Here is a 17335-nt window from a genome sequence, read left to right on the forward strand (position 1 = left end):
ATTCACACGCGGACACTAATCAAATTGTTTGCCCAATAGTTTTTACACACGTAATTAACGCGATCGCTGCGGGAACAACAAGTGGGCTCTAGCTGAACAGGGGCACTATGTGATACTCTGTAAACTGATGTGAACTGCACTTGGTTAGGTTGAACCACCTACGTCCTTCCCCTCTCTAATGTGTGCGCTACATAGGCTTGTATTCATCTATACTCTCCCAGAAAACTCTATATGAAGTGATCGATATCTATCGATTGTGCTTACGACTTCATGTGTCTAATTTCCAGCCCTATGAGATTTATGTCTGTGCTTTCAAATTTTGCTTAATTCATTCAAATTTGAGTTTTAGAATTTTAACAGAACAAATATTATGGGTTCGCTGGTTTATTTTATAACTCTTATCGCCTTACTATGCCTCTGTTCATTGATGAATAAGGGTAAGCCATATCGATTGCAATAGTAGGTGCCAGACCAATTGATACCCTGAGTCCCGCCTGAAAATAAATTTGTCCTCGCAGGAATCATCCCAAAGTCTGCCGAACACAACACGAAGTCATAAAACAAATATTTTGATTGATCTTAGGCCATTGAATAACCAATGTTTTTATTTATTCAAAGCTGAAGCTAATCAATTTAAAATTGTGGGAGGCTTCGATGCCAACATTTCGGATGCTCCATATACGGCCTCATTGCGTTGGGTGCACAGAGAAGCTCATGCACTGGGCAGTGGACATTTTTGCAGTGGAACTATCATTAAAAATCGTATAATTCTCACAGCAGCTCATTGTTTATATAAGTGGGTACGCCTGAGTCTGAAAAGGTTGCCTGTGCATTCACTTAATTTGCTGCAGAAGGAGCCCCACAGATGTTTCGGTTGTAGTGGGATTCAAGTATCTTTCCCGCGTATGGCCGACAATGAAGAAGCTGAGAATCTCATATTGGACTTATCATGAAAAATATAATAATAAAAAAAGAGCAGTATTCGATATTGGATTGATATTCACAATTGAAAATATAGAACCCGTTGATGGGGCAGTCGCATATTTGCCCCTTAACACGTGGAAAATAAGCACGGGCACTGAATGTCTATTGTCTGGATGGGCTCGAATTGATCACGTAAACAAATCAATTTTATTATCCACTTTATTTTAATTTGGACTAGACTAGACTAATCGATTGCTTTTTGCTATCATAGAAAACACGCGATAACGCAAACTGTCTGCAGGCACTGTGGCAAAGGATAATGGACAAAGAAATGTGTTTTCGGATCATTCACAGACCTGGCGTATTGTGCACCGACTCAGGGTCTCCGATTGGGGCCAGTTATGGTGATTCAGGTGGTCCGTTGCGCTGCAACAACAAACTTGCAGGAGTTATCTTTGCCACAAACTTCAGAGGTATCGCCTTGTACGTAGATGTACGGGCATTTGTCGGCTGGATAGAACAACGGATTAGTAGTGGAATAATGCCACTTGGCTCGTTTTGCATTGGGAGGCATGTTGTTTTGGCCATCAGTATTTGTGTGGCCAGCTTCTGCAAGTCGGGCACTCTCGACTCAAACTAAGCCGAGTTATTTCCGATGATTATGTATGTGGATCTCTATATATCAAGCATCAATAATACTTTCAGAATCTGAAATTAAATGCATAAATGGAGATGATTTTCTGTGCGTATGTCGACCTCACAACTTGTATGAGATTAGAGATTAGATATAGACGTGGAAGTACCTGTATATCAGAGTCCAGAAAATGTGGAGAGTACAGGGTATTTGCTAGTTGAGCACTCTCGACTGTTGGCGCTTGTTGTGTAGCTTCGCAGTTTTCACATTGTTTTTGGGGAATTTTTCATTCGACAACTGATATTTCTCATATACCCTCTGTTAGCCATTGAGAACATATGCAAGACTTAACTGAGGGATATTCATAGGCAATATATTATGTGAGGGTATTACTGTGAAGCGAAATGAAAATCGTACTAAGACTGAGTTGATGCAAGTTACTCGATCAATATTGCCATGGGGCTCGATAGCGATTGGCTGGCTAGCATCAGAGATAGGGATCGGTAGACGCCGTTGCCAATTACATGGTATGTGCTCATCGGGCAAGTTCATCGCTCAGGTGCTGTTGTTGCTTCTGCGAATTGCGATACGATGAGTTTATTTGTTTTTGTCGCGCAACGCGCAATAAATGAGTAAATTTACATTCAACGCAAATACAATAACAAATGCATAAATAAATAAAAGCAATTCCAAAAATTCGCACACGACCTCAATGAGTCACAATGAGTGGTAAAAAACACGAGACAGAGATAGAAACAGGCGGGCAGAGAAAGACAGACTAACCAGAGGCAGAAAATGCCACAACAAACACCTTAACTTGCTGCCGCTGCTGCTGTCATCGGAAGCCCCAGGCTCCCCCTTTGCTGCACTGAGGATCCCCTCAGCTGTAATGCGCGACCAAAAATAAAATTTGTAAGAGAAACCGAATTCAAAACAGTGCAAAAAGTATTTATGTATGTGTGTACATATACATATATAGGTACATACATCTAAACGATTCTGTTTGTAAACAATTTGAGAGTCTCAAAAACAAGTTGGATGCATTTGGCCCTCGAGCATTGCGCTCCCGTAAATAATTACCAAGCACGACATACACTGACAATGATAAATATATACACACTCGATCAATGGGCTATAGATATGAAAATATTGCCAATTTGTTAAGGGTTCAATAAACCGTATTATTGCTCTTATCAGGCCAATTAATCAAATGAGCCAGCCGCGAACTTTGACCACACATCAGGCCAAATTCTGAGCATCTGGGCATGGTCGTAAAGATCTCTAGAGCCAAAATATCGCCTATTTATAGATCGCGCTTTTATATGCACCATAAACCGAACATTAAGCTATAATTATAGCGATTAGCTATTTTCGTCGATTTCCTAAATGTGAAATGATGTATGCATATTTTCGAACTGGCATTGGTCTATTTATAGCCAATTATTTAGATCCATTAGTCATTGGTCTTTGAATTATTATAGAATTTGTCATGGGTGTGACTCCTCTCTTATATATACCTATTATATATTCTGCATTGGCGAGGATTCTTTAAAAAGTAGCACGAATTCCCATTGATGAAATGGGAAACTATATGATGTGAATGCACAATCTCGGGAACTGCAAAGTCTGGGGAATACGCGGAAACCTTATGCAGATTCCTAGATATCGCACTTTCGATTTTAAATTTGTTTTTTTTATTTCGAAGATGACATTTGCTTAAGTCTACCTCAATGCATTTGGCACACACTTCAGGAGTCTGTGCTGGCCTTCCCTCAGACCCCTGCTGAAATCTTCGAGTCTATTCATTGTCAGCTAAGGGCGAATCCTTTTGCCGATTCTGAGGTTCATGCCCGCTCCTTACATAATTGCAGCTGCATTGCACTGTGCTCAGGTAGACAGATGTGCGCCTTTTAGCGACCACCACAGGCGCAGCCAGGACAATAACAGCAACAAGAAGAACAAGAAGAAGAAGAAGAAGAAGGAGGGCAAAAAGTTGCGGCAGGTGCGCGAAATTTGGTTGTTTGTCGAGTTGGGAATTGAAGACAAATCGAAACGAGATAAACTCCAAACAGGCAAACGGTTAGCTTGTACCCTGTAAGTGCTGAGAGTTCTGGGGGGTCTTTGATTGATCGAGTGCGCTGTGGGTGCCAATAGGAAGACGATTAGATATATAATGTGTATGTGAATATAGGACAGATACAGGGTATCATTATAGTCAGTCATAATAGCCTAACATAGTCTTGACACATTCTCTTTACACTCATCTACAGGATATCATTCTAGTCTATCCCCGTGGCTCTACGTTCTCAGTATTGTCAGATACAGGGTATCATTATAGTCCGTCATCAGTGTCTGTGATTCGTGCTGGGGCTTGTCAGCGCAAATAAAGTGGAAGTAAGTGGAAGTAAATATTGGCCAGGTCGCAGCCATGTAATTTGACAGTTGCCTGCTGCCTAAAAGGGATGCAATGAACCCCAGGGCTGATGAGCGAGAGAGGCGAGGCGAGAAGAGAAGAGAAGAGAAGTGAGAGAGAGAGAGACACAGAGAGGGGCTCTTCAGTACGTGTCCAGCTGTTGCCTGTAAATGCAACACGTGGCAGGTGTGGCAGTCACTACCTTGACGTCTTGCAGCTGCTGCTATTGTTCTGTTGTTGTTGCTGTTGTTGCAGCTGCTGCCAGACGCTGACAGGCAACAGCAACAGCAACAGCAACAGCAACAGCAACAGCAACAGCAAACGTAAACGCATTTGGCAATTATATTAAGAAGAGCTGAGGACCAAAGGGCCACAAGGATAAAGTCAAAGCTGCGGCATGGTCCAGTCGAGACTCAAGCGCCGCCGCGTGTTGCACCTGTCCTTTTGTTGTTGCTGCTGCTGCTGTCGCGTGTTATTGCTGCTGCTAGTTGTGATTGCGACTGTTGCTGCTTAAAAGGAAAACTCAGTTCACTTCTGATAGGCCCAGCCAATTAGCAGCGCTGCTTCGTTATAACTCATTTGCGGCAATAAATGTCGCTGGCTGCAACAAGCCAACAAACCGACAATTCAACAATCCAACAATCCAACAATCCAACAGGCAGCCAGCCAAGCAACCAACAAGCAACACTCAACAATAAATGTGAAGCAAGAGCTAAAGGGCGGCTGAGCGGGGGGTTTGATTGCACTTTGGCGTGTTGCTCAAGTTGTTGTTGCTGCTGCTGCTGCTGCTGTTGTTGTTGTTGTTGCTGCTATTGACGTTTGCCGTTGCAGTTGCTGCCATTTGTGATTTGGCTTTTCTTTACCTGGAATGTTGCACACTGAGCGCACGCCAGCAATAATGTTGCCCAAACAATGACAGCGGCATTAGACGCTTCCGCATTCCAATTTAATAAGTCACTCGAGTCGAGTCGACCCGATCACAATATAATAACAACAATTGCCTCAGTCGTAGCTCATGCAAAACAGTTTGAATCACAAATGCCATAGATAGGTAAATAGGAGGAGAGATATATTTATAAACTAGGAGCTAGAAGTAGAGTAGGCTATACGATAGTTGAAATATCTATCTTTACTGTAGATATACATATATCTTATATATATCGATCATGGGTATCTGTTGAGCTACCTCTACTACCCGAGGTTCCATTTGATGGCGCACACAGCTTGAATTCCTTTCGCTGAATCAGTTCGGCACACAAATACTCAGCGATCTATGAACAAAATTATAATAAATGTATTTTCATGCACAAAAAAATATAATGATGTCATATGGCATATTTCAAGCATTTCATTCACATCGTGGATCGTGGGTCTGGTCTAGTATAGAGGGGCCTTCAATTGCATTATTGACTAATTCGCTTCCTGGCCAACAGCCCAAAAAGTGACTCAACCTCAAATTGTGAATGTGAAATTCAATGAATGTATTTTTATTCACAATGCTACCCAACTAAGGCTGCAAAAAAAAAAAAAAAAAAACGAAAGCAAAAACAGAAATAAGCAAACAATCCATCAATTTGAGCGCCCGCAAAATGCAAAACAAAAACAAACTGCGAAAAAAAATTCGCAACAAACGTCACGAAAACCTTAAAAAAATGGTAAATTCATATAATAGTAATTAGTGACTGACTAGGAAATACCCTGAGAATGAAATACATATGTGAAGGAAATGCATTCGAATGAGATTCAAAATGAAAAAGCTGCCTTAGTAGAGCGATGAGATATAGAGGAGAGAGATACGGTACGGAGAAGCTGGCGGACAGAAAATCATTACTAAGACTGTATCTATCATACCCACTCTCCCATTTCCACTCAGTACAGGGCATGAGAATGGGCTAATATTAGTAAACTTTCGTCATTAAGTTTCGAGCATGTGACTAAAAGATTTTTGCACAGCAGCGAGAGCTAAATTTGGCAATGCCCAGAAGAAAATGTATAATATGATAATCTCAATAAGTCAATATGAGATGGCTGAAAACGTACTTAGTATCGGGTATAATATACAGTCATATGCTGATACCGAGAGTGATATGGTTGGGCGGTACGCAAAGGTATTTCCGGTTGTAAAAAAGTAAAAGTTGCAAATAATACGACAGAGACTCGACTCACGACAGAGGGGACCTTTGAAAACAAGTGCGAAAATGAATGAATTATGAGTCTTGTACGGCTAGTTCTAACGTCCCCGTCTCTGCCCCTACTCTTCACCTTCCCCTTCCCCGCCCCTGCTCCTGTTCTTGTTACTCGCGTCTGCTTTTTGGGGGCGCTGTTGCGAAATCGTATGAATATTTTGCTCACGCGCTGCCAACAATCACTCATTTTGCTGAGGCGACAACGGCCCATGTCCCCTGACAGCCCTCCCCCCGCTCGGCACAGCACAGAAGTCACGTTTGCTGCCGCCCCCACCCCCCCGAGCACGCATCCACCTCCCACGCCACGCATCACAAAGCCTCGCATACAAAGTCAATTAGTTGTGATGCCCCGACGAAGGCTTCTCTTGTTCTTGTTAACGTCTTTGCAGTGGCTGTGGCTGTGGCTCTGGCTGTTGCTGTTGTTGTTGTTGTTGAGATTTAGGCCAACAATGACGCACAGTCGAGAACAGCATTGGTCTATTTTTTATGATGTTGCCACCACGTAACACCCCTACCCGCCCAGCCACTTGCCCCGCCCCTAGTCTAACCACGCACTCAGACACTGTCGCGAATACAATTTTCTTTTCCTTTTTGTCTCGTTTCTTCTTCTTCTTTTGCTTTTTGTTGTGGTTACAAAACGAACGTCAAACGTCAAGCCTCAGACGCATTATGCCTAAGTGTTTTTTCATGGGGTATACGGAGAGAGTAAGGCGTTTCGAGCATACCTGTGGACTAACTATTGCTGCTTTTTTAATTGGACACGAAATTAATACAATGTGATGTAAAACCAATACGGAAAGGTATAATAAATATCACTGGATAATACTAAAAATACTGAATAATACTAAAATAAATACTAAAAAATACTAAATGACATAATATTTATATTGAAAATTCTATCAATATCTAGCTAAAGAGAAATTAAATAAGATGAAACTAGACTAAGTCAAGGTAAGGGTAAGTGCAAGGGCAAGGGGTAAGACGAGTCAACCGTAGCATTTATTGCAAGACTCGATAGCTTTGGTATTTTAATTGGCATATCCAAGTTCATATTCAATATAATTGGTGCTCGTAATGCTGCTCTAGCTGTGCTTCAGCTTCCTCTTCTCGTTTGCTGTTGCTGTTGCTGTTGCAGGCGCTCTAAAGACGTCAAAATATTTTTAGCTGGCGCCGGATATGCGAAAGCCTTTTGAATGATTTCTTTTTTCATTCCGTTCATTTTTTATATTTATTTGTGTTTTTTTTTTCTTCTGTGCTGTAGCCTTTATTGGCCTTCTCGTGGACAAGAACATGACGGGAGCATTGCATAGGGAGGGGCGCTAGAGGCGGGCCCAGGGGGGTCTACGATTGGTTTGTGTACCTCGTATTTTTAGCTAATCACGCGGATAAAGCCTCACACAAACTTTCCGGCGTATTTATGAGCCAAAATATTAAGAGCATATAAATAACATTTAAGAATTTTAAAAAGAGAAAGACTAGACTAGCAGATGCCCTATAAATGGTAAACAAATCAACACAGAAATGAGATCGGATTTCGAAATGAGCCGAAACTGAAATATATTCAACTGAATTCTCGGACGTATACACTCTGAATGCCTTAATAGCTACAGGGTGTTAGAGTCGTAAAAATAATTTTACGTTTGGGAAAAGTTTTTTTTTGAAATATATTCTTAAATTTAATGTGCGGCAAAGTAAACAAGCGATACTTATGTACTAACCCAATTGGTTTATAATCCAAGCAACACTCGTAAAACTTGGGTGTGTGTGCGCGCGTGTGTGTGAATATGTGTATGGATTAAGTGAATGAGTATTATTAGAATGCTCATTAGGAATGCTTGGGCTTAGCTGGGATTTGCGCAGGAATGTATTTAAAATAAATAGATCAAGAAACGTATTTCAAAATGAAACGGAAATTTCAGATACGAAAGTTTGGAAAACTATCAAGAGAGAGACTGTGGTAAGTGAGGCGGGGAGGGGAGAGCATTTTCGTTAAGCTTCTCTTTAAATGAAGATTTCTGGCTGCAAATATCCATTACGAGCTGCTGCTGCTCATCCTTTGTGGAACGTGAGTGGATAACCCAATGACAGCTGGCAGCATTGCTGGTCAGCTCCAATAAGGTGTGCTGGGTTGTGTGGGGCGGGGTTAGATTTGCTGCAACTGAAGCTTGCGGCTGGTCGATGACAACTCCATTTGGGGCCGGCGGATGGCCATAAGTCACCCTTCAGTGCTAGCTGGAGCTGGACAGGGAGCCAGAAATGAAAGTTGGGCAGAGCTAAGCGTTGACAGCTCGCACAAACAGGAAGAGGAGGCATGCGACATGCGGCATGCGGCATGCGGCATGTGGCATGTAGCTAAGCTGGGAACGTGCGTTGCGTTAAGTGAAAATACAAGAAAATTGAGGCACGCGACGAATTACAGCTGAAAATGTGAATGGGAACTTTGGAGCTGGGAATTAGGCGCCTCACTGAGTGGCCATTGGGTATGTGACCTGATGACATATGAGTGTGTGTGAGTGTGTGTGTGTGTATTTGTCAAATGTGAGCAACTGTACGCTGACAAGATTTATGTGGCAGCGGCAGCTGCAGCTGGCGACAGCACGGAGGAGCAGGGGGAGCAGGGGGAGCAGGAGGAGGAGGAGGAGGAGGCCAGGCTAGGCTAACAGTAAGGACGAGCTATGACAATGGCAAATAAAAGATTTTTATTATCACATTATGCGGCAGCAGATTTCGCCCTTAGCCCAGACTAGTTTACGTTTTCTCTCCCTCTGCCACGCCCTCTGCTGCTGCGCCTTACTTTGGATTGGGGCCAAGTTGTTAAGTTGCCTTGGCTGGCCCAGAAAAACGGCCAAACGGCGGGGCAGGTTAGCCGAATTCAATTTGCCAAATGAAATTTCTAGATACAGCTCCAAAAGCGCCTAAAGGCCGAGTATTAAAGGCAGCTTGGGCTGCGCAGGCACCGACTATATAGATACCCAACAAGAGGTGAACCTTTTGACAGAGGAGAGAGGAGAGGAGTTTTGTATTGCCGCAGAAAGCTGTTACTGCTGAGGGATAGCCGATCAAGTCAAATACAATTATGCCTATGGAGCACATAGAGTACGATCATTTTGCCCACTAGGCATAGAGCGAGTGTTATGCTCTGCCACAGCGAGGTGTACAGCAATGAGAGCATGCTCATAGGGTATACCTACATATATGTATATACGAGTATTAACAACGACGTCAGCATTGCAGACATCGTCGTGCGTTCTTCGGGCAACGTCTGGCGTCTATTTTGGTCGGCCGACTCGACGGGAATTACTAATTTGGATGTTATGCTCCCGGATTTGTTGCTGCATTACATGCTAATTATACAAAAATAGAACACGTGAGCCCGTCGTCCGGCCTGCTTCGCAATGGGGCGGCGTTCTCGCCCTTCTCCGAGGGCGTGTCAACTGTTGCATGTCGTCGCCTGCTTAGAATTGGGGAGCCGAAAAAGTTTTGCGCGCCTCGTGTCGCATCAGTCAACCACGCAGCTTCAAGATTGATGCGACGCCACCTGAAGACAACGCACGATGACCAGTGGAGCAGGGGGGCAGGGGGCAGTGGGTGTCTCAACGCACAGACAGGAAGAGAGCAACAGCTGCCGGAACGAAACTATTTGGGTCAAACTTGGCAGCAGGGAGATGCACAACTGAAATGTCCAACTGAGCGCGGTGTGAATCGCCATGGAGCATAGCTAATGCCCCAGACGCAGCAAGAGCGAAATAGAGATAGACTGAGAGAGAGAGACAGAGAGAGAGCGTATCAGTGCTGTTTTGGCTGTCAGAGAAATTAATAAAATTTTGCGAGCAATTGCAAAAAATTAGCCATGGCCGATGATTGTTGATGTTGCAATCATTAATAATGTTGCCCCGAGGGGGGCGGGGACTAGCTGCACAGGGGCAGCGACGGGCTGTGGGGCGTAGCCGACGTGATTAATGCTCGCTGTGTGTGCGTGGCATATCTATAAGGCAAGCTAATCACGAGCAATGCGCGCGTCTGTTATTGTTGTGGCCGGAGAGACTCTAATTGCAAGCCGAGCCGTACACAAATTATTTATGTATATTTGGCTGATTGATAAAGATTGATTATCGATTGACATTGATCGCAGTCGCCGCCGCCGTGGCAGCAGAAACAATTCTTGCTCGGATCGGAGTCAAGAAGTTGAGGTCACAACTAAAGTGTGTGAAAAGCATAATTGTCATCGAGTAAAATGTTTATTCTATGCTGATTGATAATGATTGATTATGGATTGAGATTGAAATGTCAATTGTTAGCCATGTGGCTGGGGTAGAGATGCATTGCAATTAGCTAAATGTTGAAAACCCCAAATGATTGACAGTGATTGATCAGGGAACCTATAGTTTCTTGGTTCTTGACTCGCAGGTAAACTTTAATGAAGACCTACAGCGCCTTGAGTACATGATTGGTTAACAACTTCAGCAGACTTCAATTCAATTCCATGATTGAAAGTGATTGATTGGCATTGCAGCCAGTAGAACAATCTATAAACTAAAGTAAATGCCAAATCCTTGATTGACTTCTGCACAAATCTAGTACGAATTCTGGTACAATTTCTAGCAAAACCAATCTTAATTATAGAGGCTTATTTCATCTCTTTTGATCAAACCAAAATGTGTTAATTAATTATGTACCAAAGCATCTGAGCCAAAATGGCAATGAATATTTTCGATTGCTGTCAAAATTGGAATTTATGAAAACTAAATGAGTTTTAACAATTTCATATTAGGAGCATGCTTTAACTGTGCCAGCCCCTATATAGTCAGTAAAGACATCTATATATATATATTTTAGTCAATTATGATTTCAGCTTGAATTTGCACTTGCATTTGTTGCACTTAAGAAGCTTTATAAATATATTTTTTTTTGCTGTCTGAGTTGGGTTAACTGTATAAGCCACCCGCCAGTCCGCCAGTCCGCCGGTCCAGCCGTCCATCTGTCAGCTGACAATCAAAAATGTCAGACGGGCAACCAGCTACAGTGGATTGCATTGCAACTGAAACTAAAACTAAAACTAAAATTAAGACTAAGACTTAGCAGAGGCTGAGAGGCGACTGAGTGGGGCCCGAGTGAGGCACGAGTGGGGTCTAAGTGCTGCTGAGAGGGGAGCCGTCGCTGCTGCTGTGTAATCCGTCATTTGTTCGCATTCCATTCAAGGCTGCCTGGCCAGATCCGCCTCAGTGGGTCTCAGTCAGTCAAGCCACTGTGTCGCTCTGTCTCGCTCTAAACACGATCTCTCTAGCCATCGCTCTCTCTCTCTCTCTCGCACTCTGCTGCACCTGGACAGCTGGCTGGCTGCTTGGCTGGTTGGCTTAGCGGCCATTTGGCAAATTGCAACTTTTCGATAAATTCGAATCATTTGTCATTGACACAAATAGCTTTCAAATTGCATACACAGCTAGGCACGAGACAGTCAGGGTGTGCGAGTGTGTGTACATGTGTCGTGGAGCAAGTTGTGCAGCAACTGCTGCAATCGACGTTCTCAACGGAAATTCCCAAATACAGCCAAACAAACAAACAAACACAAAGCAGAGCTCAGACACACACAGCCAGCCAGCGAGCCCAGAGATCAGAGCCCAACTCTCTCGCTGGCTGCTCTAACTGATAATACTATGATACTATAACAACGTATTTCTATTTACTATTATTTAATCATTTAATCATTTAATTTTCTTTATAGTTGCGATTTCTGGCCATTTATCGTTCCATGGAATAGAGCATTTACACTCGGCTTTAATAATGTTTTTTCTTTTCGATCAGTTTGTTGTTATCGCCGCTGGTGGGGCATGCCCCACGTTGCCATCGTGTTGTTGGCGATTTCAAGCTGCGTCCCAGCGGCGAACAATCGCTTAACAACACTGCTGTTGCCGTCTCGCTCACACGCGCTCACAATGACCCAGTTTCCAAGCGGAATGTAAACAAATTTGACCTGAAAAAGCGTTAGCTTGTTGTTGTTGTTGTTGTTGTTGTTGCTGTTGCTGTTATTTTGTAAACAAAACGCAAAACTGACTGTGACTGAGACGCCAGCAGAGACAGCAGCGACTCACTGAAGTGCTGTGTGTGTGTGTGTGAGTCGCGTTTTCATTTGGCTTTTAATGCCAGCAACAACAACAACAACGACAAATTTTTGCACTAACAAAGTCATTTTTGCCCAATGTGAAATAGTTGTGGTCTGGTCTTAGCGAGAGAGACAGAGACAGAGAGAGAGAGAGAGAGAGAGAGAGAGAGAGAGAGAGAGAGAGAGAGAGAGAGAGAGAGAGAGAGAGAGAGAGTGAGTGAAAGGGAAACAGTAGTTGTTATTGTTATTGCTATTCTTGTTTTTGTTGCGTGTTGCCTGGTTGCATGAACAAGTCGCAAGCAGCTGCCACACAGAGATACCAACAATCATTGCACCGCAGCTGAAGAGCCGAAGGAAAACAAAGCTTGCAAAAATAAATATAAATAATCAAAGAGCTAAAGACAACAATGGATCATTAACAGTAACAATGCTTTATACAAGAAGAGCCTAGGACACCTTTCGAATTGGCCTGGGGATTATAAATGCGCCAGCCACGCCCACTGCGCCTTCCCAGCAAGCTATTTCAAGTTGGCTTAAGCGAGATACGTATACTGAAAAGGTTTTCAACTTACCAACGGGCTCGCCAATGGGTTGGGCTTTGCATGACTTCATTTTCAATATTCCTTCATAATTAAATTCAAATAAATAGATTTTACTAAATGTTAGATTCATCACTCTGACTGATCCACTGATAAGAGCCAGTTACACACAAATCACATACCAGCAGCCTCTACATACCTGAACTTCTTCACTTCCACATGTGCTATTGCGTAGAGCCTGAAAATGAGCCGAGAAATAGCTTCTTTCGGTTGCCGGCAGAGTCAGTTATCAAAGAATGCAAATACACTTACAGATTGATTCATATCGTAACCATATAAAAGACGATGAGCAAAACAACCTGTCTCTGGATGCAAGATGGTCGCAGTGGCAGAGCTCCACTGAAGGCATCGAGCTCACTTCGTATCCAAGATTGAAAGCCCCGAATACTTGAGTACGCGGTCGGACCACCTGTTTCCTTTCCCACAGAGACGATACCCGACAATTGATTTTCGCACCGCAACGGGCCACCCGAATCACCGAAGCTGGGCCCAGTAGTCGACGCATCGCCAGCGCAAATTACTTTAGGTATACCATAGAGCCGGCTGCAGACTTCGTCACTGACAATCTGTATCCATAGCGCCCTCAGATCATTCGTGTTGTGTGGAATATGCTTAATTGGAGATTTGCACTCGATTAGTGTAACTATCGATGGATGAAATTTCGTGATTTACGTGATTGTATCGACCCCAGCCGGATATTAGACATGAGGTACCCTCGGCCAATACCCCTGTGTTAAGGGGCAGAATCTCGATAGCGCCACTAATGAATTTTATGTTTTCAGCAGTAAAGATCAACGCAATATCGTTATGAGGTCTAATATATCTCTGGTGAATGCGCCAACTTCGGATTTTCAGCACCTTCGTTGTAGCACTTTTGTCGTCTAGTAACGTGCTACCTACTACAGCGACTACTTCTGTCTTTCGTAAGTTTCTGCAGAAGAAAAGAATATGAGAATAACAGCCAAAAGATTCATTCGCGTGTACCTCCCTCAGGCAGTGAGCTGCTGTGATAATCGCACGGTTGCTAATAACAACTCCACCGCAAAAATGGCCACTGCCCCATCGTCTTCGTTCTCTAGGTACATAGCGCAGTGAGACCTGATAGGGCACCTCCTTAACGTCACAAGAAAACCCGTTTATGATTTTGGTACTACTATTACCTAGAGCTTTAAAACATTAAAACTTCAGTGTTGCCAAATCAACTTTTAATGAAATATGGAACTATTAATCAATCATATAAAATTAGAATCCGTTTGAAGGATGAGCGACTTCGACTGGTTTCATATTTGTATAGACACTTAGATATCAGCAACGTATGCATTGAGCACATACATTTATTCATTAATAAGATGATGTAGCTGTTGCTTACCTGCATTCACCGATGTCAACGGGCAAAATAAGACGATATGAATAATCCATATTAGCACTAGAGACATAATATTTGTTTTGTGGCAATTCAGACAATGAAATTTGGAATTTAAAAAATCTGGAAACTTTAGTTGTCAAACTGAACGAAATTCATAAACCTACTGGTTTAAAAGTCATCGTCAGTAACTGGTCCTTGGTTCAGCAGGAAGAAAAGTGTGGAATGCCGGACTTGCAGATGGTGGCCACACAAACGCTGATGGCCAAAACAACGTGTCCTCCAATGCAAAACGAGCCAAGCGTCATTATTCCACTACTAGTCCGTTCTTCTATCCAACCGAAAATGTTCGTACATCTTCATAGAAGACGACACCTTTGAGGTCTCCGGCGACGATAACACCCGCAAGTTTATTGTTGCAGCGCAGCGGACCACCTGAATCACCATAACTGGCCCCAGTCGGAGACCCTGAGTGGGTGCACAATACGTTATATCTACGAACGATTTTAAAACATGCTTTTCTGTCCATAATCTTTTGCCACAATGCCTGCAGGCAGTGTTGCCAACTACGTTCATTCTATGAAAGGAAAAAGGGTAATCGATAAGTCTAGTATCGATACACGCGTGCAACAATGTCCAAATCAAAATAAAGTGGATAGTAAAATTGATTTGTTTACGTGATTAATTCGACCCCATCCAGACAATAGACATTTAGTGCCGGTGCTTATTTTCCACGTGTTAAGGGGCAAATATGCGACTGCCCCATCAACGGGCTCTATACTTTCAATTGTGAATATCAATCCAATATCGAATACTGCTCTTTTTTTATTATTATATTTTTCATGATAGGTCCAATATGAGATTCTCAGCTTCTTCATCGTCGGCCATACGCGGGAAAGATAATTGAATCCCACTACAACCGAAACATCTGTGGGGTTCCTTCTGCAGCAAATGAAGCGAATGAACAGGCAACCTTTTCACTCAGGCGTACCCACTTATATAAACAATGAGCTGCTGTGAGAATTACACGATTTTTAATGATAGTTCCACTGCAAAAATGTCCACTGCCCAGTGCATGAGCTTCTCTGCGCACCCAACGCAATGAGGCCGTATATGGAGCTTCCGAAATGTTGGCATCGAAACCTCCTACAATTTTAAATTGATTAGCTTCAGCTTTGAATAAATAAAAACAGAGGCATAGTAAGGTGATAAGAGTTATAAAATAAGCCGGCGAACCCATAATATTCATGCTATTAAAATTCTAAAACTCAAATTTGGATAAATTTAATAAATAAATAAATTGAAAACTGATATAAATCCCATGGATAATAAATAGGGTTGGAAATTGGACATATGAGAGAGCCTATGTAGAGCCTACATTAAAGAGGTATCCTCCTCCTCTGCTATGGCTCACAGCTGTTTACAGAGTATCACATAGTGCCCCTTTTCAGCTTTCCACTTGTTTCTGCAGCGATCGCGTTAATTACGTGTGTAAAAACTATTGGGCAAACAATTTGATTAGGGTCCTCGTGTGAATTACGACTCATACTCATACTTATCCTCGTCGTTTCTTTCTTCTGTTTGAAATGTCCAATATATATTGGATTGCCACTTTTTAGGTATCGAATGCCTGAATCTCTGGGAGGTAAATCTCAATTTTTTTTACAGAAATGAGCCCAAAAAAGTCTTTATAATTGCTTTCGGTCTCAAAGCTCTTTTCTCCATGCTTAACTTTCACAGTTGTTGTTGGTATTATAGCTGTTGTTGTTTTTTTTTATTATTATTGTTGTTGTTGCTGTTTCGTAAGCTGCGTTTCTCTACATTCCTTCTGCGCTTGGCTAAAGCGATTGCCGTCGGGGGGGTTTCCTATAATTCCACATTTCATGATTGCAAAGATTTTCACCCATATCGTTTTTCTCTTGCGTTTTTTCAATGTTTTCTTTGTTTAATTTTTAGCCATTTTTTTTTGCTTGCATAAAAAATGAAATTTTCAAAAAGGTTTTATTCATTTTTATTGTAGTTTTTATTTATTTATTTCATTTTCTTTTCAGCATTTCCCTTTTTTCTGTTTTTGGCGGCCACGCCCCCTTGCTGTCTCTTATGTGACTGGTGCAAGAAAATAAATTTAGCAAAAATTCGCGAATAGCTCACGTAATAAATTCCATAAATTGCGTTTTACTTTGACACACATAACGACGACGTCGTTGTTGTTGTTGTTGTTGTTGCTGTCAGTTTTATTTTATTTTTTTTGTGTGGCATTTAGTTCACAGTTAGTTTACGCTCACTGTGAACGTTTCTGTTGCTGTTTTCACTTGAGTTTCATGTTCACTTTGAAGTGTCTACATGTGTGTGTGTGCGTGTGTGTGTGTGCGTGTGTGTTGTTTTTCGCAGTCTCTGTTTTTATCTGCACATTTGCTGTTATTTTTGTTGATTTTGCCCGCTTTCGCTGTACGCAACAAACAACCAAGCAACAACAATAATAACAAGGGCAATGAAAACAATAACAGCTGCCAAATCGCTAGCCAATTGACAACATTTATTCGTGACAGTCACCAAGTGTCATCATCATCACCATCACCATCATCATCATGATCATTAGCATCAGCATCATTAGCATTATTAACAACATCTACGTGGGCGGTCAGAAGGTCAAATTCGCAATTTTCTGCGCTTCTTCTCTGATTCATTTAGTCGCTGCCGTTGCCATTGCCAAAAATGAAAGCTGACAACAAAAGCAAGAAGATAAATAAACAAACAAACAAATAAACAACAATAACAACAAGTGAGAACGTTCGGGCATGGTCGATAGTCGAGCACTGGACGAGATCAGAGACTTTTGCCTTCTAATTCAGTGAAACAAATATGGTGCGCCTCGATTTGCCACGCCCACAAGGGCAGACTAGCGAATGTCACACAGAAATTGGTCAAACTGGGCAATATCTAGAGCCAATATACCCTCTTGAATTTTTGGTCAAAGAATCCAAATGTTTACTGTCTGTAGATTAAGCGCGTTTCACGTGGCGTATGTGTAATTTTTTGCTTATTTATTGCAAAAATTAGGGAACGCACGTCAACAGCAATTGAAAACCAAATTTGTTGCCATACAATAACAATAA

The 17335-nt window shown here is 42.3% G+C and overlaps 1 protein-coding gene and 2 long non-coding RNA genes across 4 annotated transcripts in view; 2 read left to right on the forward strand and 1 right to left on the reverse strand.

Moving 5' to 3' along the window:
• Positions 1-17335, forward strand: part of LOC149091303 (uncharacterized) — a 194739-nt gene that overhangs the window by 21557 nt on the left and 155847 nt on the right. The gene's annotated exons all lie outside the window — the stretch shown is intronic.
• Positions 326-1076, forward strand: LOC108657715 (uncharacterized). The gene is made up of 3 exons (XR_016196761.1): positions 326-437; positions 619-796; positions 852-1076. It is a non-coding gene; the product is annotated as an uncharacterized LOC108657715 (long non-coding RNA).
• LOC108658253 (kallikrein-14-like) lies at positions 851-14365 on the reverse strand. 2 transcript variants are annotated; one of them, XM_089260005.1, is made up of 8 exons: positions 14226-14365; positions 13529-14022; positions 13109-13467; positions 12996-13034; positions 12830-12945; positions 1976-2132; positions 1728-1909; positions 851-1632 (listed from the first exon to the last, which is right to left on the reverse strand). In XM_089260005.1, the coding sequence occupies exons 1-3, from the start codon at positions 14290-14292 to the stop codon at positions 13117-13119; spliced, it is 912 nt and encodes a 303-aa protein (XP_089116131.1). In that variant the 5' UTR covers positions 14293-14365; the 3' UTR covers positions 851-1632; positions 1728-1909; positions 1976-2132; positions 12830-12945; positions 12996-13034; positions 13109-13116. The 2 variants fall into 2 exon arrangements, with proteins under 2 accessions (XP_089116131.1, XP_089116130.1); XM_089260004.1 differs by having other exon boundaries at positions 12830-13034.

The sequence above is a fragment of the Drosophila navojoa genome, chromosome 4 (genome assembly GCF_054131105.1).
Source record: "Drosophila navojoa isolate 15081-1374.11 chromosome 4, UAZ_NAV_1.0, whole genome shotgun sequence".
Classification (NCBI taxonomy): Eukaryota; Metazoa; Arthropoda; class Insecta; order Diptera; family Drosophilidae; genus Drosophila; species Drosophila navojoa.

What these genes read in the sequence shown, in the direction of transcription:
- LOC108658253 (XM_089260005.1), bottom strand. Translation starts at nt 14,292, where the DNA reads ATGTCTCTAGTGCTAATATGGATTATTCATATCGTCTTATTTTGCCCG. An exon ending in GTTGACATCGGTGAATGCAG is followed by an intron (nt 14,023 to 14,225) that starts GTAAGCAACAGC and finishes AATGTTTTAAAG; the next exon opens with CTCTAGGTAATAGTAGTACC. An exon ending in GCTGGGGTCGATACAATCAC is followed by an intron (nt 13,468 to 13,528) that starts GTAAATCACGAA and finishes TCTCCAATTAAG; the next exon opens with CATATTCCACACAACACGAA.